The following is a 26,514-nucleotide window of genomic DNA, read 5'->3' on the forward strand; positions in this document are numbered from 1 at the left end:
AGTCCCCGTTAATCAAAGTAATGGGACGGTAGGAGCCCATTTCCAGGGGGTCCTTATTTTTTTTCAAGAAGATCATTATCTGGGACCAAGAAGGGGGTGGATTCCCGCCATGAATTATAGAATTGAATAGTTCCATCATGATTATCTTGAGTTGGTCTGAGAATTTCACATAAAACTCTGTTGGAATCCCATCTACCCCTGCTGCTTTGCCAACTGCCAATGACTTCCCGGATAACAGTATTTCGTCCCAGCTAAGGGGGGAATCCAGACTGTCTTTATCCTCTTGCTCTAGGCAAACGCCCAGCGCTTGAGCTAAATATTCCTCTAGGTTCTTTTGATCCCTCTCTGGCTCTTTATACAATTCTTGGTAGAACCGCTGAAAGGCCGCCCTAATTTCTGAGGCCTCAGTTCTCAGCCCACCATCTACATCTTTAATAGATTTGACAATATTGGCTGTCATCTCCTCCCTTGTACGGACTGCTTGCTGATGCCCCACTTGTTCACTGAGCTCATACGATTTTTCTTTGTAGATAGTAGCTTTAGTAATGGCTTTCTCAGTAAAGATCTCTGTGATCCGGTTTTTAGCGATGGCTACTCGCGCTAGTTCATCCGCAACCTGTCCTGTTTGTGCGGCTATAATCAGGTTTGCCTCCGCCCTACTCAAGTTATGATATAGCGTGTCTAGCTGTTGTTTGCCTATTCTATTATTCCTGACCGAGAACTGAAGAGTCTCACCTCTAATGCCGGCCTTCATCGCATCCCAGACTACCTCAATAGGTGCGCTACCCATATTTATTGCTAAGAAAGAAGGTAACCACTCTCTCAAATGTCGGCAGTACTCCTCGTTTTAAAAAAAAGCTCTTTCAAATGTCCAAGTCCTTAACCTGGGGATATCATTACTGCATGCTATATTTAATTCTAATGGGTTATGGTCTGATAAAACTCTCGGAAGCTTCCTTACGGTGCAAATGTCCTTTACAGAATTCAAGATGAGCATATAATCCAGCCGAGCATGACGTGCGTGTGGGTGAGAAAAGTATGCAGTTTCTCTATTCTTATGAGAAATGGGTTGACATTCTCCAGTGATCCTAATCGGTACACTTGTGACCTCCCAGAACTGAGCCTCTGTACCATAATTTTATAACTACAAAAGGGGAGGAGAAAAAGCAGACTATACATTACGGTACATCCTCCCAATCATTCTACCCACTAAAGTATATGAAACACAAGAAACAATAGAGTGAGGGAAATGAACCATTGCAGAGATAGGGCACACAGAGTGGCTCTTTCCTTAAAAAGAATACAGATCCTCAATTATGGAAATGACATGCTTGATCATCGGGCCCCTCCTTCATAGTGGTGACCTATAGCTATACACATGGGCTGCCTCTGGAGCTCTCTGGTTAGACAACTCAGTAGTGTGCCTAACTGGTGTGCAGTGCCCTAAGGGGGCCAAGAATTCTGATAGAAAATGTCTAGGAGGGTAGATGCATTCAGGAAATATCAGTCCCAGTATATTATACTTTGCTTTTATTCCCTTACATCAGCAGGTATCTGTTCAGAATGGTTAGCAGTAATTTTGACTAATTCAGTTCACTGCAGACCACCTGAGCGCCGCTGTTTCTTCGTGAATGGCAAGTCACTGGGACATTCCTTTAAACCCCATTCTGTTCTTCCCCGTAATATGATTAGCCTGTTTCTTGCATCAAACTACCTCCTTGGCAGTGCTTAAATTGTAAAACAAATACGTGACAGGGCTCTCATCAGGAGGCCACAGCAGCTTGCACCAAACACTGCCCTTGCTATGCTGCCAATGACAGTAACAACACGACCACTCACCATCACACTCCTCCAAGTGTGACAGTTTGAACTATTTCAGGCCCCCATAGCTATAAGAAAGACTTGGGCGGCAGATAATAGTCGTTTTTAATGTATATTGAATTAATATTTAACTGTTGTGGTTATCTTAAAATTATCCAGACAGCGCCACCTTGTCGCAGACTGTCACAAGCGCCACTGTTGACAATTAAATGCTGGTGCCGAGCACCGGAAACCACTGGCTCAAATTAAGCACTGCCTTGGTAATATTACCTCCTCATGCCAAACTTCTATTCCTTTCCCAGCTTCCAGTAAATATCCTAGTTTGCCAGCTTCTCTTTTCTGCATGTCTCCATCTACTTGCCATGATCCCTATCTGCCAGCCTCATTATCAATAACTCTCCCTCTCTCGCGACCACATCCTACACCCCTCTACATCCCCTTTCCTATCCTTCCTAATTATTGTTTTTGACCAACCACTTTCACACTTTCCAACAACTTGAATCCTCTTTTTTTAGAAAGCTGAATAAGTTGTGACTGACAGTCTGAACATCCACCTTACCCTTCACATGTATCTTCTCTTTCAGGGTTGACCAGAATACGCCCGTCCTCCTGGAAAATAAATTAATGAATTCAATTGCCAAAAAGTATAACAAAACCCCAGCAAACATAGCAATCCGCTATCAACTGCAACGTGGTGTTGTTCCCATTTCCAAGAGTTTTACTCCAAAGCGCATCTCCCAGAATCTGGAGGTAAGTAAGAAACATAATAAGAAACAAGCATTTGCAATGCAATAGGTCTCTCATTTTTATATTTTTTAGAGTTAGAGCTATTGGCGTTGTAATGTAAATGTATGTTACTTATGAAGATGTTTGTTTTAGCACCCTTTGTGTGCCCTTAAGTAATGTCTCACAGCTGCATTGATTGTTTTTGAAGGTGTTTGCAATATTTTATATTCAGTAACATGGAGATGACAAAGCAACTAAGTAATTAAAGTTTGACCTCACTCCCCCTCTGCCCCTCTCCCTCCCCAACCCTGTCAACTCGGATCAGTCCATTCACTGCTTGTTAGGCACTTCAAATACCAACTTCATTTCATCTTCCAGGAAAAAAGGGCCAAAACTACTTTTCAGTGTCTGCCAATGGGCTCAAAATAGATTAACATAAAATGTAATAAGCTCAGACGTTATTGTTGTGTTTTACACAACCATGGCTACACCATACATTAGTCAAAACAGGACCATATGTAAGTGACCCTGCTTCAAGGTCTGTAATCTTTACTGCAGTAGGCAATTCTCGATTATAGAGATCCTGTGAGATTTTTTTATTCTTTCATTGACCGCCTTCAAACGTGTCGCAGTGGAAAGACATGAGGGCCATAGTAGATATGCATCACATTGCCACTATCTGCACTATGGTGCAGGTTTGAGTGTGCCCAGCTCAGACAATGGAAAAGTCCTCAATTATAAAATAATACACTCTTCCCAGAGTAGGTAAAACTTTGTCCGTTCCTGCCTGCTCCTGGAAGTGCATATCCGTGAAAGACAGAGTCGCTGTTTGAAGCTGCAGCACCATATTTGACTGCTAGCTGACCCAGCCAGATTTTGAAGACTTGAAAAGGGACCACCACCCGAGCAGCTGTTTTTGTTATGTATCTGTACCCCTTGCAGAGATATTACTTGGAGTTCCTGTGATCCCTATTTTTCTTCCCAGTGGATTCTGTCTGGGTGTCCTCATTTGTGGGGCACAACCAGCGCACTGACGAATACTTGTTTGCCTTGCACACACTTCTGCAATGTGGCGTGCATCGACATGAAAAAGCATACCCTTGTGTGCAGGGGCCAAACTTCCATGCAAATGAGGGAATTCCTCCATGGAATGGCGTTGCCACATATTTAGTTCAGCTGAAACAACACCACAAGATTGTGATGAACAACTGTTTTTACAGCACTTTTTTATGACATCAAGGGGTCGATTCCGATACCGTAAAAAGCGCTCCGAATCGTCATATGGAGCATTTTTTTCCGTACGAATCGTACCCGTAACCGTCCCCGTACGAACGACATAGTACGATCCACACCCGATGCAGCTATCCATATGAATCGTACCAGGGACCGTACAAATGAAATTCCCATACGAATAGCCCTCGGAAGCCGCTGTACACGACGTTTATATGTTTCGCGCCTGCTTTTTAAGACCCGGCAAGTACGATCCGTGTTGTGTACGCTCCGTACGACCCTTTTCCTACGGAAGCTGGAAACTGTCGTACAGTCAGAGTTCGCCCCAAAAAAGGTACGGAACGGCCCCCCCTGGGTACGGCGCGTACCCCCCATGATCGCAGGGGTATGGCGCGTACCCCTGCGATCATGGGGGGTACGTGCCGTACACCCAGCGTACATGGGGTATGTGCCGTACACCCAGCGTACATGGGGTACGTGCTCTTCACAGAGCAGCGCTTGTGCGTTGGCTCATGCTCAACCTAAAAAGCTTAAAGAAAAAGACTGATAAGCAGTCATGGGGTGTATCTTCTCATTCCTCATGTCTCATGAAATGATCGCTGTTTCTTGCTAATTGTGTTTAATTTACTAGAGATAGATTTCAACAGACAGCAACTCTGCAGTGAGGTATCCTTCCCGCTGGAAGTTTAAAATCCTGTTTTAATATGCATATTTTAAACACTATGGCACCAGATGGAATAATTATTGTTTCTGCTAAAAACAGGTCCCCTGAAAGCTGAATTCAACAACTGCAATAATTATCACATATTTAAGTTCACCCCTGCAAAATGGGGCAAAACATGTGGACTGCACTAAAAATCGGTATGTCTTGGTATTTTTCTAGCATTTTTCCCCACAGTAAAGTTTGGCAGGTATGACCTACCGAAAGGTATCTCTAGAAACTGTTTGGAAGCAATGTTTTGGTAGAACGCTCAAAACACTGGTACACACCAGATATTTCACTGGCCACATAAAATGCGGGTCAAAGGTTTCTATTCTCAAAAGAGTTTTTGTCTGTAAACATATTTAAGGCTGAAATAATTCATGTTTATTTCGAAAACTCAAATTGGACATCTTCTGACCCTGGAAATGGTCAGAAAGTAACTCCCCTTCCAGGCTTCCATATTAAGGGGTTGTAGGTAAGGGCTTTGTACATGAGAAAGAATATTTTTCCTGCGGAGCCAATTTTTTTGCATTTGCACAGGGGAATAGGATCCCATAAGACATATCATATGACATCCCCAGAAGGTCACCTGGAAGCCTTCACTTGTTGCAGCTTTCCAGATATATTTCTTGAAATGTTTGTAAATTACATAATAACCCCAGAGGAGTACATTCAGGCATAGATATAAATCTCTGTCTGTACTATTGCTTTATTGTCAGCAATATGCGTGTCAAGATGGCTGCCTAACAGTGATGGCTCCTCGTGGGAGTGCTGCGGGCAGTGGGGCGGGGCAGAGGAGGGGCAGGGTGGAGGATAGTAAACTCTGGCATTAGGCCGAACGGAGTTCAGTTAATAAACAAATAAATAAAACAAATTTCATTGTGCGCGCTGCATTGCATCGATGCAATGCAGCACGCAATGTAATTCGTTTTATTTATTTATTTATTAACTGAACTCTGTTTGGCCCTATGCCGGAGTTTACTAACCACCCCACCCAGCCCCTCCTGCGCCCCGCCTCACCACCCTGCTGCACTACCACGAGAAGCCGCCACTGCTGCCAATCCTTTGGTAAGTCTTGTTAGAGTCCTATGGGCTCATGGGTCATGAAGTCCTTGCCTTTACCCACATGTTTCACAAAATACTTACTTCTACGGTGTGAGACTAATGTCCATGCAGCACCTTGACACTTGTCACTGTCCTGTTTTCTTTGATCCTCAAAATCAAGACATGCACAATTATGAACCCCAAAGTAGGTGGCAGGTTGTGCGGAACTGATCATCACACACTGATGAGTGCATCCTATCCTGCATCCTGATACCTACCTAGGAACTAGGGATAGCCTACCAGTAAAAATTCCATCTGGTGGACTACCCATGACTGAGAAAACACTTTAAGGTAGCCCAAATATAAACAAAAGTGTAGTCTTCCTAGGGACAAGAAAGTGTCATATGGTAGCCTACCTATAAACTAGGAATCCCCATGTGGTAGCCTACCTAAGAGAGTCCGCTATCACCATATGGTAGCCTAGCTATGAGTCGGGATTCCATTTGACAGTCAACCTATAAACAGATAGCCTACCTTTACACAGGGGTATGCATGAGGTATTCTTCTTACAAACAGGGAGGACACATATGGATGCCTACCAATTAATAAAATGAGACTCCATTCAGTAGTGTACCTATTAGCGTAAATCCTAATACCAAGTAAGCTCCTCAAAGTAGTCTGTCGATTCATAAGGAAGCTTCATATTTTACTCAACCTGTAAACAAAGAAGTTCCAATACGTAGCATACATATAACAAATAGGATTCATAATGTACTCAAGCTATGAATAGGGATGATCTGTGTAGGAGCCTACCTATAACACAAGGAGGCTTCATATAGTGGCTTACTAATGAAAAAGGTATCTCTGCAGCATGGTCAACATGTAATGAAGGAGTCCACTTATGTACAGGGAGGTCGTTCATATGGAGGCTTCATGTGGTAGCTGTAGGATATTCATGTTATGCGCACTAGGACCCTCGTGGTTCGAGCGGATTCCGAAGAGGAAATGCGCAATATGCAGGAGGTGCTAGGGTGTGGTTAATGGGAAAGTAATGAGCAGTAAGTGAGTTTATGCTGAACAATAAAGTAATGCTCAACCGCGGATCACTGAAATAATATCGAGGGACAGAATATCGACCAACAAAAATATCGTTGACAAAATATCGAGAGACAAAATATCGAGTTTCTATCTACAAACAGGTAAGTACAAAAATATTGAGTTAAAAATATCGTTTACAAAAATATAGTTGTAAAAAATATCGACTTTAATAAAAACAATGTTTAATTACATTAATATAACAAATTAATTACTAAAATATACTTAACAATACTTAAAATAACTTTTAATAATTAAATAATTAATGAAAGTAAAAAAATAATATTTTTTTAATCATATTTCCTAAAACATATATATATATAGTAACAAAATGTAATTAAATAATAGCCAATATTATTAACGTACAAATACAAAAGAGTAAAAATTACTATTCCCACTCCAGTGGGTGCAACAGTAGGGAAAGCGTTGGATAGCGTAGGGGTTAAAATTACTATTCCCACTCCAAAGAGTGCAACAGTGGGTATATGACGTTACAACGCAACTTTTACAACGCACTACCATTCAAACGTAAGTATTGTTAAGTATATAATAATTTTTTGAATTTAAATTATTTAAAATTAATTTAATATAATTTAATTTCATTACATTAATTTAATGTAAATTTAATTTTACTTTATTTTTACACTGTACCCCTGTAACCCAAAAACCCAAAACTGACCCTGAACCCTAAAAAAAACCCTTTACCCAAAAACCCAAAACTGACCCTGAACCCTAAAAATACCCCTTTACCCAAAAACTAAAAACTGACCCTGAACCCTAAAAATACCCCTTTACCCAAAAACTAAAAACTGACCCTGAACCCTAAAAATACCCCTTTACCCAAAAACTAAAAACTGACCCTGAACCCTAAAAATACCCCTTTACCCAAAAATTAAAAACTGACCCTGAACCCTAAAAATACCCCTTTACCCAAAAACTAAAAACTGACCCTGAACCCTAAAAATACCCCTTCAGCCAAAAACTAAAAACTGACCCTGAACCCTAAAAATACCCCTTTACCCAAAAACCAAAAACTGACCCTGAACCCTAAAAATACCCCTTTAATTTAACATAATTAGCAATTAATCAATTAAATTAAATTAATTACCAATTACATTTTAATTGATTAACAAATATTTTTTAATTAACAATTAATTAAATATTACTACCAATTATTACATTTACATATTTAATTAATAATAATTAAATTACTTCCCACCCTATTCCCCTATAAACCCACAACCCGCTACAGGAAATAAATTATTTAAATTTACACAATTAGCAATTGATCAATTAAATTAAATTAATTACCAATTAAATTTTAAATAATTAACAAATATTATTTAATTACCAATTAATTAAATATTACTACCAATTAATACATTTACATATTTAATTAATTATAATTAAATTACTTCCCACCCTATTCCCCTATAAACCCACAACCCGCTACAGGAAATAAATTATTTTAATTTACATAATTAGCAATTAATCAATTAAATTAAATTAATTACCAATTAAATTTTAAATAATTAACAAATATTATTTAATTACCAATTAATTAATTATTACTACCAATTAATAAATTTACATATTTAATTAATTATAATTAAATTACTTCCCACCCTATTCCCCTATAAACCCACAACCCGCTACAGAACAAAATTACACAATAATTTAAAAAAAATCATTAATTTAAAATAATTATAACATAAAATGACACTTTTCACACATATTATAACATAAAAAACACTATAAATAATTAAATATTATTTAAAAAACGATATTTTTTACTATCTAGATTATATACTTGGATATTTTCACTTTCTATATTATTTACAGTCGATATTACTTCACTTACCTTAAAAACGATATTTTGGCTGTCTATATTCTGTCCTGTCGATATTTTGTCCAAACGATATTTCAAACTCGATATTCTGTCCAAACGATATTTTGGAGTCGATATTATGTCTGTGCACCCTCAACCGCAGCTCCAGAGTGGCGTAATTCATATGCATGCTCTTGAGCCGGGGAAGACGCTACAACTGGCGATGCTTAGGGGATACATGCCCAAAAAGACAAGACTGCTCTCCCTGAGAGCTTGCAGTGATACAGCAAACTGATCATGTGTGTTGCATGTGCCCAGAATCGTTGCAGAAAAGATTGCAACAGGCACATGTTGAGTCAAAGCCCTGCCCCATCCCATACACTGTCGATGAGGTGGTCAAAAGAGACACTGCACTGCACCCCAAATGCAGGGAAGCTAATCAGAGAAGCCAGAAATAGTGATCACATTAACAAGGTATGAGAAACAGAGAACTTACTATCACAAGTGATCGAAGCATACTGCGATGCATTCTTCAAAGGCAACTTCTGCTTGCAGGAGTTGCTGGAGCCAGCCTGCATCACGATCACCTGAATAGCATGTGCCAACACAATGGCAGCAGAAAGGACTGTGAAAAACAACACAGCTCCTAAAGCTACCACCGTCTTTCAACATTTCTAAGAAGCAGAACATTGATGCCAGGTAGGCTGCATGGATCAAAGCATTAGATGACTTCCTAAACGAGCTAGGGGAAAAAGATGATTCAAATATTTGAAAAACCTTGCAGGTGTTGAAGTGAAAGAAGTGCTAAAGAAACTCTCACAGACTAATGTAAAATCGTACCAAAAGTATCCAGAGCCGAATTTTAACTGTGAAAGGTATATCTTCAGCCAAGTATGACAATAGGTTGGTGAACCAATGAAGCACTCATTAAACTTTGCAAGTTATGTGACTTCACCGACAAAGAAGCCATGTGCCTCAGTCATTGATGGCTGCCTTTCAGATTTATTTAGAAGGCACATGCAGAGAGAAACACACAGTCTATAGAAAATCCTGATGGCTGCAAGAGCAGAAGAATGAGCAGACCGACAAGTTGCTGACTTTGAAGCAGGAACAGCACACAATGAATCTCATTGACCGTGAAAAGCAAGCACAAGCATAAACAAGATAAACGTAAGTCGACGTCTTCAAAGAATGGGAGGACGCTCCTTTGCCTATCTAGCCTCTTCCCCCTTGAACTCTCTTCCAACTCACTTACATACTTAACAACACTATCTTAAATTTCGCAAAGACCTAAAAACCTGGCTTTTTAATCAGTAGTCCTCCTACTCTTTCTGTGCCCAGCCTTTCATCCTGACCCATTGTGTTCGCAAGCGCCGGGAAACCTCAGGGTAGCTGCGCGCTGTATAAATGTAAATTAATAATAATAATAATAAAATAAAGCTATGCTTCAGATTTGGATTTATGTTTCCTGATGAAGGGAGATGTCCAGCCATAAGCCAAATCTGAAAAGGTTGTGAGAAAGAGAACCATTTCATAACTGTGTGCAGAGCTAAAGAAAAGTCTTTTATATATATTTTTTTATTTCTATTGATAATCAGGAACATTTTCATGATTCGTAAATATACAAAGCGAAGCATTTACAAAAACATTTAAAAAAAACCATTGCATTCAAATTCATTTGCCTACAGGTACAAAAAATATTCTACCAAGATGTGCAAAAAAAAGTTCTGCTTCACCAAGAGCCACTTTTACAAATCACTGAAGAAGTCGCACGATCGATATTATAATATAACCTATTAATTCATATTTGTGAAAACAGGTTACCAGCACAAAATAGTACACTCACTCATTCGTCTGATACTGCCTCTCAGGGAGAGTTCCAAATTCCATTGGCTTTATTCAATGTGCCCACCGTTTGAGCATACAGTTCCTCCAGTTTCCTAACTTGATCCATTTTCGTCATCCAGTGACCCAAAAAAAAGAACTGTTGTTGCAACCTTAGTTGACAATTGGGGGGCAGGATCCCTGGCGGTCAGGTTTGTTTTGGACTTGTAGCTTTTCACCCATGAAGGCCCAAATTTGGTTCCAAGAGTCAAATAGTTTGGGGCATAAAAACCTAACTTGCGCTCAGTCACGTTGCGGATGCCCACATGTAAAACATTTAGCAGATGAGGTTGGAAACATCTGCTGCAGACGATATGGTGCATAGTAAAGAGCCCATTTATAGTAGAAAGCCATTTGCTTAAAATTAGCTCCTCGCACAGCCTTGAAATGGAGGCAAATGCTGTAAGAGCAGTTGATTAGTCTAAGTACGAATGTAATCTTCTATACCAGTTGCCTAGCCCTATCAATTTATTCCAGAAATGTGCTTTACTTATATGTTCCTTAGCTGTGCTGGACATCTGGATATAGGTCTGAAGGTGAGCATGAATCTGAAGGTAGGAAAATGCAAGGTTAGATGTAGTATTTGCATTGTCCACAACTACCTGCTCCCAGGTTTTTGTCAGCCCAGCTAATGGAAATTTGCCAAGAGTATATTACCCTACCTTCTCCCATTTCTTGCTAGTGCTATGTTGCAGGGATACACCTATTAACCCGGACTCTTTCAAAGACATCAGGAGATGCATCAAAGGGAAGTGGTATTCTTCTTGAAGTCATGTGAACTTTTTCACTACTGCTTGCAAGGACTTATTTCAGGAGCGTTTGGGCAGCTACGGAATTTTTAAAAAGGCTGGTAGCTGAGCTCCAGATTCCACAAACATTTTCTGGAAACAAAAACAGCTCGAAGAGGCGTTTCCTGTGACTGCACAATTTAGCTAATCTAGAAAAGCTGCTTGATAGTATTTCAACATCTAGGGAGGTGCCAGACCGCCATCATCAATAGATAACTGAAGCGTAGAAAGTTTAGTGCAGGGTTGCTTCCATTGCCATAGGAAGAATTGCAGTATTTGGTGGACCTCGGTGAAGAAAGATTATCTAACTGTGATCATAATATTTGAAAAAACAAAAACAAATCATGGAAGGATTGTCATTTTAACTATCCCTACCCGTCCGATGATAGACAACAGTAAGTTGTGCAAACTACTTAACATTGCACATGCCTTATTAAGAATAGCAGTATAGTTTAATTTGAACAGATCTAGGAAATCGTGTGAAACGAAAATGCCCAAGTACCTTATTAGACGAGTTGCTGAAAAGTATTGTTGCTTACCTATGGGTAGAATCAAGAGTGAGCATTGGTATAGAAGCACTTACCTTATAGCCTTCGATATCTGAAAAAAAAGAATGTATTTTGCAGGTGTTTTGCAGGCATTCATCGGTTGTACCTGCTAGATAAAGAATGATATCATCAATGAATAGTTTTAGTTTTGTGGGCACTGGGAGTGGCGGCTGAATTTCAGGGTCAACAAAAAGAGCAAACAATACAGGTGACATTGAATAGCCATAATGTGTGCCTCTACGTATTCGGATAATTCCTGCTTTCTGGGAATTTATCATAATTTTAGTCTCCACTTTCCCGTATAAATTACACAGCAACCCTACAAGTTTAGAAGGAAATTCAAAACGCAGGAGAATTGCAAATAAGACCCCCATGGACGTTGTTGAACGCCTTCTCTGCATCAAGCATAATTATTGACGGCTCTATATTGTTTGCTGAACAGTAATCTGTTGCCTGTACCAGGAAGATTGTATTTAAAGACATAGGGGCAGATTTACGTTAACTGCCGCATCCCCAGGGATGCGCCAGTTAATGTGCGCCACAGTGCGCCACAGCTCCGCCACCCATGGTGCGCCGCATTTACAATGCGGCGCACCATGGTGCAAGGCAGGGAAGATGCGTGGCGCATCTTTCGGCGTACGGGCAGCGCATTGCTGGAGTCATGTCGCAAGTGCGACATGACTCCTGCAATGCACAGGGGCCACCCCTACATTGCATGGTGCATCACCCTTACGCCTGCTTCAAGCAGGCGTAAGGAATTGACGTAGAATGTGACTCAGTGAAATCTTGTAGATTTCACTGAGTCACTTTCCAGGGGCGTTCCTGCGACGGAACGCCCCCCCCTGCACCGGAACGCCTACATGAAACCTGACGCAGGTTTCATGTGGCGCAGGGCCTTACACCGTGACGCATCTCCATAGATGCGTCACGTTGTAAATGCCTCGTAGGGATGCGCCAGGTTTACGCCGCCTTGCGTGACGCAACAGCGGCGTAAACGTGGCGCAAGGGCCTCATAAATCTGCCCCATAGATCTTCCCAGTAAAAAGCCATACTGGTCACCGTGTACCACTAACGATGCAGCAGGGGCCAGCCATAATGTCAACATTTTAGCAAAGAGTTTATAGTCAGAGGTCAAGAGACTTATAGGGCGTGACGAACTGGGCTGTTCCAGAGGGTTATCTTTCTTGGTGAAACTGACAAACACTGCCTCTGTGATTTCCTTTGGAATTTTGCTTCCATCCAGAAATTCATTAAATAACATGACTAGAAAATCTACCAGCTGTGTGGAAAATATTTTGTAGAATTCAGACGTATGACGTCATTACCACACGCTTTATCATTTGAACGCGTAGTTGATTTCCACCTGCGTAATTGGAGCGTCTATTAAATCTTAAAATTCGTTTTCCAATAAAGGAAGTTTAATCAAATGCAAAAAGGCTTTGATCGCACTGGGTAAGGATTCTTATTGGAGGTGTAAAGTTTCACAAAGTGATCTAAAAACACTGTACCTCTCTGGTCTATTTCTGTCACAATGTAATTTTGCTTTGCATCTAAAATCTTTGTGATGGCCCCCTGATTATGCTTCTTTTTAATTGACCACGCTAAGAAAAGTCCAGCATGCTCACTCTCCTCATAGAAACTTTGAGAGCAGGACCTCTGATTAATTACACTCTAGAGATAAAATAATCATTAAGATTCTGGCTTGCCACTGCAAGTTTGGTATTAGATTCAATGAAATGCAAGCTGAGGTCTGCTCTTTTAGCCTGCTCAAATTCTTGTTGCAGGGTGGCAATTTCCTCACATCTAACTATTTATTTGGGCTGCGTAGAAAATAGCTTCTCCCCGTATAAAGGATTTACATGCCACCCAGACTGAATTGTTAGAGGTTAATGTTCCTCTGGATAAACTTGATTAATGCAGCGCTCATGATCGTGACTCAGCCCTCTTATGTTAGTAGAGATTTAGCTAAAGACCATCATGGCCTTTCCGTCAGAAGGCCATTTATTTTAAGATGTACATATGGAACTGAATGATCAGAAAATGGGTTCAAGAGTATGCCTGAACCAGCTCTTCTCCAACTATGTGATATAAAAAAATAGTCAATACGAGACACTCAATTGAAATGTTTAGAGAAGCAAGTAAACTCCTCCCCATAGGATGGTCAGTTCTCCAGGGATCGTTCAAAGCAAGATCCCGTTCCAGATTGGCCAAGACCCATGCTGATTTTGGCTTGTTCTGATATTTATTTTGACAAGATCAATCACATCTTACCTCCTGGATGATGTTAAAATACCCTCAATTAGTACTAGTGCCTTGAAAGGGGCTAAAATATTGCAGACTTCGTCTAGCGGAGTTGTCTCATTTTCAATAGACCCATAAAAGCTAACTAGATGAATGGCCTGATTATGGGCCTTTAAGCTTACCAAAATCCACCTAGCATTAGTGTCACACTCCACCTGCAACACTTTGCTGCCAAACGTTTTAGTTAATAAAATGGTGACCACCCCTAACCACCGTGTTCACTGATGCAAAAAATGACTGCAGTACAAATTACAAATTACTTCAGCAAAGGTACTACAAAACAAACTCACCAGTAGAGGGTATCCACATAGACTTGTACGTAATGCCATGAAAAGAGCATGGTACTGCCCAGGTGAAGTCTTACTGGAGGCCAAAACCAAACCATCTGAAAATTGCTTGGTATGTGTTACAACCTTCTCCCCAGTCTCCAACATAGTACGCAAATCCATCTTAAAAAACTGGAATGTTCTCAATGCTGGTACCCTCAATCTGGAGCGTCCTATGTTTGCCTTTAAAAAAAGCAAAAACATCAAAGACCACCTCGTTTGTGCAGCCTTACCTACTAAAAACAACCTAATGACCAATTAGGGCTCCCACCTCTCACGGGCCATGCCAAATCTGGCAATTGCAGCATTTGTGACCTCACGATTGAAAGCAAAGAGTTTTGTTTTTAAAATATACGATTTGAACTTAAAACATTTACCAATTGTAATACATAAAATGTCGTATATGCAATCTTGTGTCCTTGCAACAGAATCTATATTCGTCAAACTACTCAAAAAATAAGAATGCGCATCTGTCAACACCAGAGCAGAATAAGATGCAAGACACCAAATGCACCACTGTTGGATCACTACACTGAGACTAGACATTCTGAAGACGACTTACGGTCGACCGTCATATGTGTGGTCAAACTCCCACCAAGGGGTGGCGATATGTCCAAACTGCTCAACAAAGAAGAGCTAAAATGGATTTTGAAAACCAATAGCTTGCACACTGGACTAAATCGTCTTGAGGATTGGACTGCTCTTATATAACCATAAACATTGTACCTCATCTGCAAGTATTGGACTGCTCTCAAACAGCTAAAGTCACTGTACCAAATCTGTGAATATGGCCCCCTGATTACAAATCGAGGTGAGTGCCCATTACTCGCTCCCACCCTGACTGCCATCACCCACTCTTCCCGCGCCTTGACCCCTCCCCCCCCCCTTTTTTCAGGCGACCACTTAATTTACCGACATCCGGCACCCACACCGCAAGCATCCAGGAGCCTTAGCCTGTGCTCCACGGACTGTCAACTACCTCCGTTGGTCGCCCTTGGCGCTTGGGCTACTTCGCCTTCATGGATTATTAGCGCCTGGAAAATTACTCCTAACAGTAAGAACGGTTATCCACCCCTCACACACGGCTCCTTCACCCGCCCCACGTGCCACTAGCCGGCCTTGGAAGGTTCCGGTAGCGGTAGCTTCCTAATCTGTATGCAATACAGGATGAATGCATGCTTAGAACCCTTTTTGAATTGCTAATTGCACCCAGTCACTTCGCCACAAACCTCAATTTTTATCACGCACCTTGTCACTGCGCTGCAATCCTTTTGCCTAAATCACTCTGTCACTGCATCAATTTTTCTCCTCTGGGATAGGTGATTGACACCAGGTCCCTTTACTATTAGTGATGTGCACCATCAAGTCGCTACCTCTTACCGTTTATTCGCTCTGTCACTGCGCCGGTTTTGATTCATTTTGTGCCAGAGGGATGACACTAGGTCACTTTACAGAATTGTACCTGTTCTATTAATCTCACTTCTTTTCTACAAGAGTACAAAGTAATATGAGGTTATGTTTACTTTACATGCATCCTTCTAACTCTCCCTTTCCATGTTCTTCCCCTTTTTTCCCCCTTTGTAACTTTACCTTCTTGATTGTAATTGAATAATATACTAACCTTAGGCACATATTAACAGGCATGCGTATTTAATGTCCTGATGATGATCCTTGCATTTTTCTCTAGGATCGAAACGCCATCGACATCTCAAAACTTCTCATGCATACACTGTGATGTAATTATCTCCTACGTAGAGTTGTTCCTTGTGATTTGTTTGTCTATTGATGATTTGTCTTGGAAACAAACCGTGAGCATTGCCTGAGCCTCCCCTTAATGTTTCCCCAAATGTATGTCTCTATGTTTCTGTAGTAGGACGCAGGCTTGTGTCCCACTTTCAGTATCCTTGTTCGCACATTACCTAAAGAATGGTTGACTAATTAAACATTGAACCACTGTCCGGCTGGACAAGTTCAACAAATACAGCACTGATTGGGTCTGTATTCATTGCTTTCCGCTCATTCTCTCCTAGGGACTACTGTTGTGTTAAATAATTGACTCCCAAGGTCCTTAGCTGACTTTAATTGGGTCACCCTTGTTAAAAGAAGCAATACAAATTTGGGCATATTTGGAAGCTTAGCTGATGCCTTCAGATGTGTCTCTCTTGGAGCAAGATTATTTGGCCATCTGATGATTTTTTTTTTAGTATTTTATTTTTCATTCTGATCAGTAGACACATATAGTACAAGTTCGTAAAAGCAGATAACACAATATAGCAGGTACATTCTTAAATCAAATATGTATTGTCCATGAGGGACAGCATTGCCAAACACACAAAATGGGGTATTGTATCAACAGGTGCTTAATACCGCATTCAAACTCCTCCCGCATTCATCCCCGCCGAACATATTGCCTCCCCCGTAGACACTGACATGTATGCATTGCCCCCCACGCCTGCACGGGAACTGATCCTCGTTCGTATGCTGTGCTTATTCAGAGGTGTTCTGCAAGTAGGACGTCAGCGGTTCCCAAAAATCTCTGGGTCTAGATGTCGCCGGTAAGTCCTCAGCATAGGTCTCCAGAGTCCTTTTACAGTACGTCATGTCTGTTATCCAGTCTTTTAGTCTAGGCGGTCTCTTAGCACCCCATCTGATTGCCACCCTGCGCTTTGCCAGAAGCAGTGCAACCGCCAAGAACTTTCTCTGTCTAGCTTGCTTAAGTTTCTTAATCCCCAAAAGACACACCTGTGGTGTATTCTGGATATGTTCGTTCATCATCGTTTGTAGTGTTTCTGTAACTGCGCGCCAGTAATGTTGCAGGCCTGGGCAGGACCATGCCACATGTAGAAAGTCTGCTCCAAGTGCACCACATCGAACACAGGAGTCACTATCTCTCAACCCCAATCTATGCAGTTTTGTGGGTGTGTAGTACACCTGGTGTAAGAATTTGAAGTGAAGTATGCGGAGATTACAGTTGGAAGTAAGGAGTGTGAGCTGCGCGCAGCTATATTGCCAGTCCTGGTCATCTAGTGGCCCACCCAGCAGTCTCTCCCACCTACATTTTGTCAGGGTGTTGTCTGTGGCTTGTTCGTATTGTGCCGTGGTGTAGAGCCTTGTGACCAAGTGCGTTCGCGTTGGGGCCGTTAGGAGCGCCTGTAGCGTCACTAATTGCTCCGGTTCGCTGGGGAATGTGGGGTACATTGCCTTCATTGCCGCTCGGAAGCGCAAATATGCAAAGTATTTCATAGGGGTCTGGTGTGAGCACAGGGCAGGGTCCGACCACCGGAGGAACGTGGCGTGTGGAAATGCTTGCCCCATAGTGACGAAGCCCATTTCTTCCAATAGGGTCTGCATTCGTGGCTCCTGTGTCACTGAGAGGTTGGGGTGTTTTGCTGTCGGCAGGGCCCTTGCGTATATTGGGGCTTTATTCGCCCTGCGCGCCAATGCATGCCACGCCCTTGAGGTGTTGTTTGCAGTATTGATTGTATCTGACGGAGTGTATGCAATGGGGTTAGCAAGCAGTGTCAGTAGCGGCTTTGGAGAGATGCTGTTATGTTCTACAGCGACGTGGGGTATAAATGCATGCGGTCTCGTCCAGTAGTGCGCATGTTGAGCTTGTGCACAGAGATAATTCAATTGTAGATCCGGCACCTCAAAACCGCCCATGCGATATGGCTGGGTCAGGACCTTCCAGCTTACTCTTGCCTGCTTGCCCGCCCAGGTCAGTCTCTGAAGTACAGAGCGTAGTTTGTTAAAAAACGCATTCGACAGCCATATTGGCACGTTCCAGAATAGATATAGAAACTTGGGTAATATGACCATCTTTTGGAGGGCTATTCGTCAGCCATGGAAAGAGGCAATTTTATCCATCTTTCCACTTGCTCTTCCAGTTTGGTCACTGCAGTCCCGTAGTTTGCTCGTAGGACTAATTCCGGATCTCTGTGGACCCATATCCCCAGATATTTGACCGGGTCGGTGCTCCATTGTAAGGGGTAGTCTAAATCCGGCTTCTCAGTTATGACAGTGAGTGGGATAATTACCGATTTGTCCCAGTTAATGCTGAGACCGGCGTAACGTTCATATTGTACATATTCCCTTATAAGCTGGTTGAGGTGTCTATCCGGGTGCGTGGTATACAGCACCATGCCGTCAGCGTATAAGGAGATGTTGATTGGTCTAAGAGTAAATTGTAGGGCCGTGGCGGAGTGTCTCTGTCTTATTTTGCAGGCTAAGGGTTCAAGTATGAGGGTGAATAGTATAGGCGATAAGGGGCACCCTTGTTGTGTGCCTCTGGTGATTGATATTGGGTCCGATGTTAGGCCGTTTATACGTACTCTTGCTTTGGGCATTGTGTACAAGAGTTAGATCCATTGCAGGAAGGGTTCCGGAAATCCCATCTTACGCAATGTAACAGTCATAAACCTCCACTCCACAGAATCAAATGCCTTTGCGGCGTCCAGCAAGGCGGCCGCCGCCTCCACTTCCGGGTCTAGTTGGTAAAAAAGTGAGAATATTGTTTGTAGATTTTGAGCGGTAGATCTCGTCGGCATAAAGCCAGCCTGATCCGGCAACACCAGGTTGTAAAGAAGTGGCTGTAATCTGTTAGCTATTACTTTCACTAGGATCTTTGCATCCATGTTAATTAGGGATAGGGGTCTGTAGGACTCACATTTCTGGGGATCTTTACCGGGCTTCGGCAGTGCCACCAGCAAGGCTTCCGTTAGTGTGTCCGGCAGGGTGCCCTCTTCATAAGCTTCCTCAAGCATTTCAGCGAAGTGGGGTATGAGTATGTCCCGGTATGTTTTATAAAATTCTCCTGGGAGACCATCCAAGCCCGGGGCTTTGTTATTAGGTAGTGAGTTAAAGGCCTCTATCAGTTCGTCTTTGGACACTGGAAGGCACAGATACTCGCGGTGTGTGTCACAAAGCCAAGCCAGGGCTACGTCATCTAGATACTGCCATATATCGTGATCTGGGGGCACCTCTCGAGCCGTGTATAAATGTGTGTAGAAATCAGTGAAGCTGCTCAATATGGACGGCATATCATAGACTGGTACGTCTGTCTCAGTCCTCAACTCAGTAATGTGTGCCCGTGTCTGTGTGGGCCTAATTTTGAAAGATAATGCTCTCCCTGGCCTCCCTCCCTCACCATAGGACCACGCTACATGTCTGCGGGATAGATATTTCACTTCGTCCGCTGCAAACTCGTCATATTTGTCTATTTGTTTCCGTATCTCTGCTAGAATGGAGTCAGACGGGTTCGCCGTAAATCTGCTTTCCAACACTTTAATATAGTTTTCAATTTTCCCTAATTGCCCTTGAATATCTTTCAGAATGCCCACATGTGCACTGGTACAGTGGCCCCGGATGGTTACATTAAAGGCTTCCCATAGTGTACGGGTGCTTGTGACTGAACCGGCATTAGTTTCAAAGAAGTTCTCTATTGCCTCTCTCAGACCTTCGCGAAACCTTGATCTAATAGTGCCATGGGTCGCAGCCTCCAGGTAAATTGTCTGGGCGTGTGCGTCGGTATTTCCAGCGTGAGCATAACCGGGGCATGATCTGACAACGTCCTAGGCATGTGAGTCACTGCCGTGGTCCAGGTGCATACATCCTGTGTTACCAACCAGTAGTCCAGTCTAGACCACGTGAGGTGAGTGGACGAATAGCAGGTGCCCTCTAGTGTAGTAGGATGTCTCTGTCTCCATATATCTAACATATTGCACTCATCCAACCCTTCACGCAACACCTGGGCCGAACGCTTACCATATCTGTCTTGGCCCGTGGATCTATCTAGTGTGGAGTCTAAGCAGGTGTTGAAATCGCCTCCCCAGATAATTGTGCCAGGCTGAGTGTCCCTCAATGTCGACCACAATTTGTCGAAAAAAACAGGGTCGTCTGTGTTTGGGCCATACACATTTACTATAGTCAAGATCAAGCCGCCAAAGTTGCCCTGCAATATCGCGAACCGCCCCATGTCATCACATACCGACTTGAGGTGTGTAAAAGGGACCGTGCGTTTTACCCAAATCAATACCCCCCTGGCATATGACGAGTAAGAGGATGTCAGGCGGTATGAGGCCCAGCGCCTCCCAATATTGTGTTCACGTGCGTCTGTGAGGTGTGTCTCTTGTAGACAGGCTATGTCAATGCCGTGTCTGTCTAGGTATGCAATCATCCGTCGTATTTTCTGTGTGTTATAAAGACCACACACATTCCAGGTGAGGAGTTTTAGCGGTCTGTAATCCTTAAGGGGGACCCCCATGCCGTGTGTATGTGTCCAGCATCAGTAGCTGATGTATGTGTCCTTGTAAACTATCCGTGCCACATGTGTCATCTGTCAATCTGCCCATCAGAGTTTTCTGTGCCCCCCTACCACCCCCGCCCACTCCACCACCCCAACGTCAGTGGAGACATCCCCAATGGTAAATTGTAGTATATCCCCCATTCAGCCTGAAGAAAGAAAAAACATCAAACAAATAAACAATGTCAAGATTATGCGATTCACGCGAGGGGGTCAGAGCTGCCCACCCGTTTCCTGCAACTAAACATTGCATGAATCTGAGCCCGTCGTGTGGAGTTTGCCCCAACACCCACACTCCGCGAGTCTGTTCAGTTAGGAAACCTAAAACACATTTTTAAAAACTGCTGTACATTTTCAACAGTGGACCCTTTGAAACGGTAATCATTATACCGTGTACATGAATTATCTAAGCAAGTGTCCACTTATCTGAGCAAAGCATTCGCCGCGATCAGGATGCTGGGTACCTACTGTCCAGATGCAGGATGGCCAGCAAAGTCCAGATGCACCCCGCCCCCTTTGAAGGCCTCATTTTAATCACATGTTAGTTATTCCACATCCGACATGTTAGATTGTTCTCCATGTTCATTCCTCGGTGATCTTCTCCTCCCATTGCCTTTTTTTGTTTCAGGAATGTTTGCACCTCCGAAGCGTCATTGAAGATTTTAGCCTTGCCTTCAATTGTGATCTTGAGTCTCACGGGGTATAGCATAGCATAGGGTATTTGGAGCTCACGTAGTTTCTGCTTCGCGTCCATAAACTTTTTTCGCGCCTCTTGTACCGTCGAGGTAAAGTCCGGATATAGTGAGATGGTCATGCCTTCGTGGGATAGTGTGCCCAGTTCCCTTGCTTTCCGCAACGCTGCGTCACGATCCCTGTAGTTCAGTAATTTTGCTATTATAGGCCGTGGTCTGGAGCCTTCAGGCGGTCGTGGGGCCAGGGACCTGTGTGCTCTCTCCACTATGAATACTTCTGAAAAGCGAAAAGGCGTATCTTACTTCTCCTACATCGTGCCTGCAAATCCTCTGCCTTGGCCGCCATCATCTCTAGCCTTTTTTCCATTTTAGTTTGTTTGGAGTCCATCCGCACCTGAGAATCTTCGGCCTCGGAAATCCTTCTTTCCGCCATGTCCAGACGCTCCGTGTGCTTATCCAGGCATTCGGACATTCTGTCGACTCGGTACGTTAGGGCATCTATTTTCCCATCTATATTGGTGAGCGAGGTTTGTATTGTGTGGAACATTGCTTGCACTGCGTCATTAGTGGTTGCCCCCTCTGCCGAGGGTGCGGTGGCACGGTGGGCCTGAGTCTCCGCTACGCCGTCAGGTTGTTTTTTGGCCTGGTCGAACGTTATCTTGGGCTGGTTGTGATCTGGCTTCCCCATTCTCTAGTCTTCGTGAGGCGTAGGCCACCAGTGGAGAGTGACAATTGGGGCTGCGTGATCGCTCCTCACACGTGCCGGCTGCAGGCAAGATGGCGAGGTCGATCTGTCGGGCACGTCAGTACAGGTAACAGCCTCGCCGCCCGACGGTCGCGGCGCCGACTCTGAGGTGCTTCAATCGGGTGTGCACCACTAGATGCAATGCAGCAGCGGCCTACTCTCTCAGTGTCCCAGCGACGCCTATCTCCTCAACCTCATCAGCATCTCCGCCAGTCTGTAATTGCGTCGGTAGCTCCCCACGATGCCAAGTGGTAGTACCCTGGGAGCCACTCGCTTACAATCTGGTCCGGAGTTGGGACCTAAGCCGCCAGCCCACAGTCTCTAGTTCTGGGCTGTACACCCAGCCGCAGTTCGGACTCCCCCAAAAGCTTACAGCGGGTGTCCAATGCAGCACTGGTACGACTGGTAAGCTGCGCCTCTGCTCGACAATTCACGTGCGTCTGCCTACCAGTTAGTGGGCCACCTTGCCAGGCCAGGTGCTCCGCCGCCGATTCTGCCATCATCCGCCTCCCACTCGATCCGCAAGTCGGGTCTCCGCCGGTCTCGGGTCCCGAGCACCAGCATGCAGCTCGGTTCTGCCTCTCGCCGGTTTCCGCCGCCGTGGCCGGGGTCTCACCTTCGGCACAGCCGTCGTATCTCTCCCGCACCACGGGTCTCCTCTGTACGCGAGGCCGCTGCTTCAGGCCCGCCTCTGCGTCTCCAGGCCTCCGCACTCACCGCAAGGATTGTCGGCGCCTCAAGAGCTGTGGTCTGCTTTTTCCGGCGCTGCCGTCTCCCCTCTGCAGTTACGACTGTATATCGCTCGCGGCTGCACGGTGTCGATGGGCATAGAGGATGAAAATGTAGAATTATGTAGGGCTCAGGCGAGGAGCTCGCTCAGGCAGCGGCCATCTCGTCCTGCGGCTAGCTCCGCCCCCGGACATCTGATGATTAAAGCCATGACAGAATATATCAGAATTTGCTCTGGTTGTTGATGCCATTAGTGTTACATGAACTTACTCTAATGAATTCTATTTTATATTTTGGGGAAAACATACTAGCCTTTCCCCTTCAGTTACCTTCCTATCTAAATCCACCATTATGGCAGCTTTGGCCCAGCTAAGATACTCCGTCTTCCTGATGCATATTCAACGTATTGTGTTTATGAGGCAATCCTGATTATTGATCCTGTTTATCTTTTTTAGTGCACCTTCCCCCTCCCCCAAGTGACCCCGCCCCTCTTGAACTTTCCTTGCTTATAGGGCCCTTCCCTCCAGGGGCTTATTGGAGAGTTTCCCTCCCTTCCTCCATCTGTTTAATCCCTTCTCTCCTTGAAGCCCTTCCCCCTCCTTCCTCCCCTGCTTTATGGCACTTTAGCATGGCACCTAGAGGCTGTTCGGACTCCCGAAAGTAATACATCAAGTATCTAGCCACTGATCAAAAACATTCTTCACAACAACCATGAATTCTTCCAATATGGCTAAAACGGTGGAGCAGATATGAGCAATTCCAACAATTTCAAGTTTCAAAAGCTTACTTAGCGGATCTGACTCCTCCCAACCTTTCCCCCAGCTGGTGTATAGAATGTATAATCTTGCGCTTGGTCAACAGATTGGAAGATATGTGCCATCCCTTTAAATAAAACTATTTGTTTCGACTGCTGGAGGATGCTGGTTCGGGCGCCAAGATTGTGAGAACAATTAGTCATGCCTTTAAATTATTTGCGCAGGCATGCTGAAAATACTGACATGTTGGAAAATATCTTGAAAGAAAAGTTCATAGAAGTCTGATTTGTTTTATCTCTGATGTCATTAGCCAGGATACATTCCTTGATCCTGGAATCTCCAAAGTTTACCACTATTGTCCAGGGATATTTTCCATTAGGAAGCTGGATGGCGGGGACACGGTGGTCACACATAATTGTCAGATATATCTTCTGTGCAGTAGCCTCTGGCTATACCTGTTTAAGGTTAAGGTCTGTTTCCAAGGTGACAACTGGGTAGCCATTCTCGTGCCCCTCAGTTACTCCTGTAAATTTTAGATTGGAACAATGCAACCTGTTCTCTGCATCAACAGCCTTCATACAAAACTCTATCTGTTCAGCCTTTCCTTTATCCACCTGGGATTCTTGGTGTGGCTTGGCATCTGCTAGATCAGAGACTTGTTGCTCTACACCTGAGATTCATGCAGTAAGTTGCTGCATACTGCCATGAATTGAACTGAGTTGTTGCTCTGTTTTTTTGTTTGTCCCGTCTTGGGAAATGTTCCTTTGTTTTAGTTCCTCTTAGATTAAGATATGATGGAGAAGCAAATTAATTGAAGCAGCTTCAGACTCACGAACGCCAAAGGTTTGTCCTTCCGCTAAATCATCCGACCCTCAGGTACCTGACCTAATGTTCCGGTGATATCAGTATCTTTTGCCTGTAAGTCTTCCTATATCATGGGTGGTGGGGGATAAAAAAGAAGAAAATAAAAAAGAAACCGCCAGCCACCGCCTTTCTTCCACACAGTAACCAGGAAGCGAGCACCCAGACTCCCAGCCAATCACAATGCTGTGATGAGGCGTTGTGATTGGTCTGAGCGCCATTGTCTGACGCTCAGATGGGGAATGGGAGCCTGGGCATGTGCTCCACCCAGGCTGTAATGCAGCCTGGGTGGAGAACATGCAAAGTGCACATGACGGTTTGGCTGGCCCAAAAGGACCGGCCAAACGGCCATGCGTACTTAAGGTGCAGCCACCACTCCTCCTCCCTGTGACGCGGAGAACCCAGCCCCACCCCGCCGCTTCAACTGCAAGCTCAATGCAAAAAATAGAATGGTTATAATGGAGCTTCATTATAAAAAAAATTTTTGCATTGAGCTTGCAGTTGAAGCAATGGAACAACGCTCTTCCGCTTTAGCAGAGGAGCCACTGCTGCAAAGGACGGGGTGCATATGTGGGGTTAGCTGCTTGTAAAGAAGATCACAGTTCAAAGAAAGCTTACCAGGCAAAGCGACAAACTTCATGTGGAAACTGTCCCAAACTCACATTGTTAGTGAACGATCACCCAATAACTTTCATCATAGAGAGTGGTGCGTCAATTAACATCAAGCCTGTTGAAAACTTTACCAGCCTATCTCCCATGTGCCTCACCTAACTCTGTTAGGCACAAAGGTCTATACCTGGGCCGCTTCTGAGCCACTGCAGAGCCAAGGGTCATTCACAACAATAATGCGACACAAAAATACATCAGTCCGTCCCATCATTCATGTTCTACAAAGGACTTTGTTGAGTGCCTCTTCGCCTAGTTTTGCCACCGCTACTGACATGGGTTTGATATCATAGATGTCATTTGGGAGTAGTCAGGGGTTGCAGCTATGACCTCTAGCTTTCTCCCTGCTACTCCTGGCTCTTCCTTTGTGAGTCCTGGCCTCAGAGGGGGCATGTTTGCCCCCGTTGATGCCAAGGGTCACTAAGGAAGTGCCGTGAGTAGTAGGGAGCAAGCTAGAGGTCACAGATGCAACCCCTGACTACTCACACATGACGTACATGGTTAATATCCCTCAACTATAACCTCTGCTCAGTTTGAGATAATGAGCCGATTCCTATCATTGTTCCATGGCCTGGGAAAATTCAAGAAAATAAAAGTTCAGTTTCATATGAATGAAGACAATTACCCTGTTGCTCCTTGGCACCGTAAAGTTGTTTTTCATCTACAATCGGCTTTTTCATCTACCAGAAGCTGTAGAGAAAGAGTTGGCAGCACTCTTTAAAGATGACATCATTGAACGCTTCACAGGCACCACTCCATTGGTTTTGTCTGTAGTAGTAGTACCAAAAAAGGGCAGTAGTGGAGCGGTGCACATTTGCATTGATATGCAGCAGACAAACAAAGCCATTGAGAGGGAGAGACACACTGGTCTTCAAACAGCAGACATGATTATGAAATTGAAGAGAGACAAAGCATTTTCCGTTCTTGACCTGAATAAAGAATACAATCAACTCAAGTTAGAGGAGAAATGCAGGTACATTACTAATTTCTCGACTCATGTTGGTTTGTTCAGATATAAATGACTGAGTTTTGGAGTATCTTCAGGTTCTGAGATATTTCAGGATGTTATTAGCAGAGTAATCCAAGCTGTTAAACATGCTGTTAAGTACAGTAATGTAATACTGCTTTTTGAGAGAACACAGGAAAAATATGACTAAGCCCTTATCTAAGTGTGACAGTTACTTGCTGATTCAGGTCTCACTCTAAACACCGCAAAGTGTAAGTTTCACAAAACCAAACTAACATTTCTTGTTCATATATTGTGTTCCAACAGTTTCTTTTTTGGGCCTTTAGGAACTAGACCCAATCTCAAGATAGTCATAGATAAATATTCACCTTTCCTTTGGTGGAAGATCTATCTTCGATGACCAATGACAAAATCAGAGAACGGCTTGATGACATCTTTGCAACGTTGGGTATCCCCGAAATCCTGAAATCTGATAATGGCCAGCCTTTTAACAGCAAAGAGTTA

General features: G+C 43.6%; 1 protein-coding gene and 1 long non-coding RNA gene across 4 annotated transcripts in view; one reads left to right on the top strand and one right to left on the bottom strand.

Annotated features, from left to right (window-relative positions):
* The window catches only part of LOC144804246 (uncharacterized), a 467,319-nt gene that overhangs the window by 420,142 nt on the left and 20,663 nt on the right, over window positions 1-26,514 (bottom strand). The window lies entirely within an intron of this gene.
* LOC144804085 (estradiol 17 beta-dehydrogenase 5-like) overlaps window positions 1-26,514 on the top strand; it is a 182,601-nt gene that overhangs the window by 120,525 nt on the left and 35,562 nt on the right. Inside the window, exon 7 of the mRNA XM_078671898.1 lies at window positions 2,406-2,571. Coding sequence (XP_078528024.1) covers window positions 2,406-2,571 — 166 coding nt within the window. The remainder of the gene's footprint in view (window positions 1-2,405; window positions 2,572-26,514) is intronic.

The sequence above is a fragment of the Lissotriton helveticus genome, chromosome 1_1, assembly GCF_964261635.1.
Source record: "Lissotriton helveticus chromosome 1_1, aLisHel1.1, whole genome shotgun sequence".
Lineage (NCBI taxonomy): Eukaryota > Metazoa > Chordata > Amphibia > Caudata > Salamandridae > Lissotriton > Lissotriton helveticus.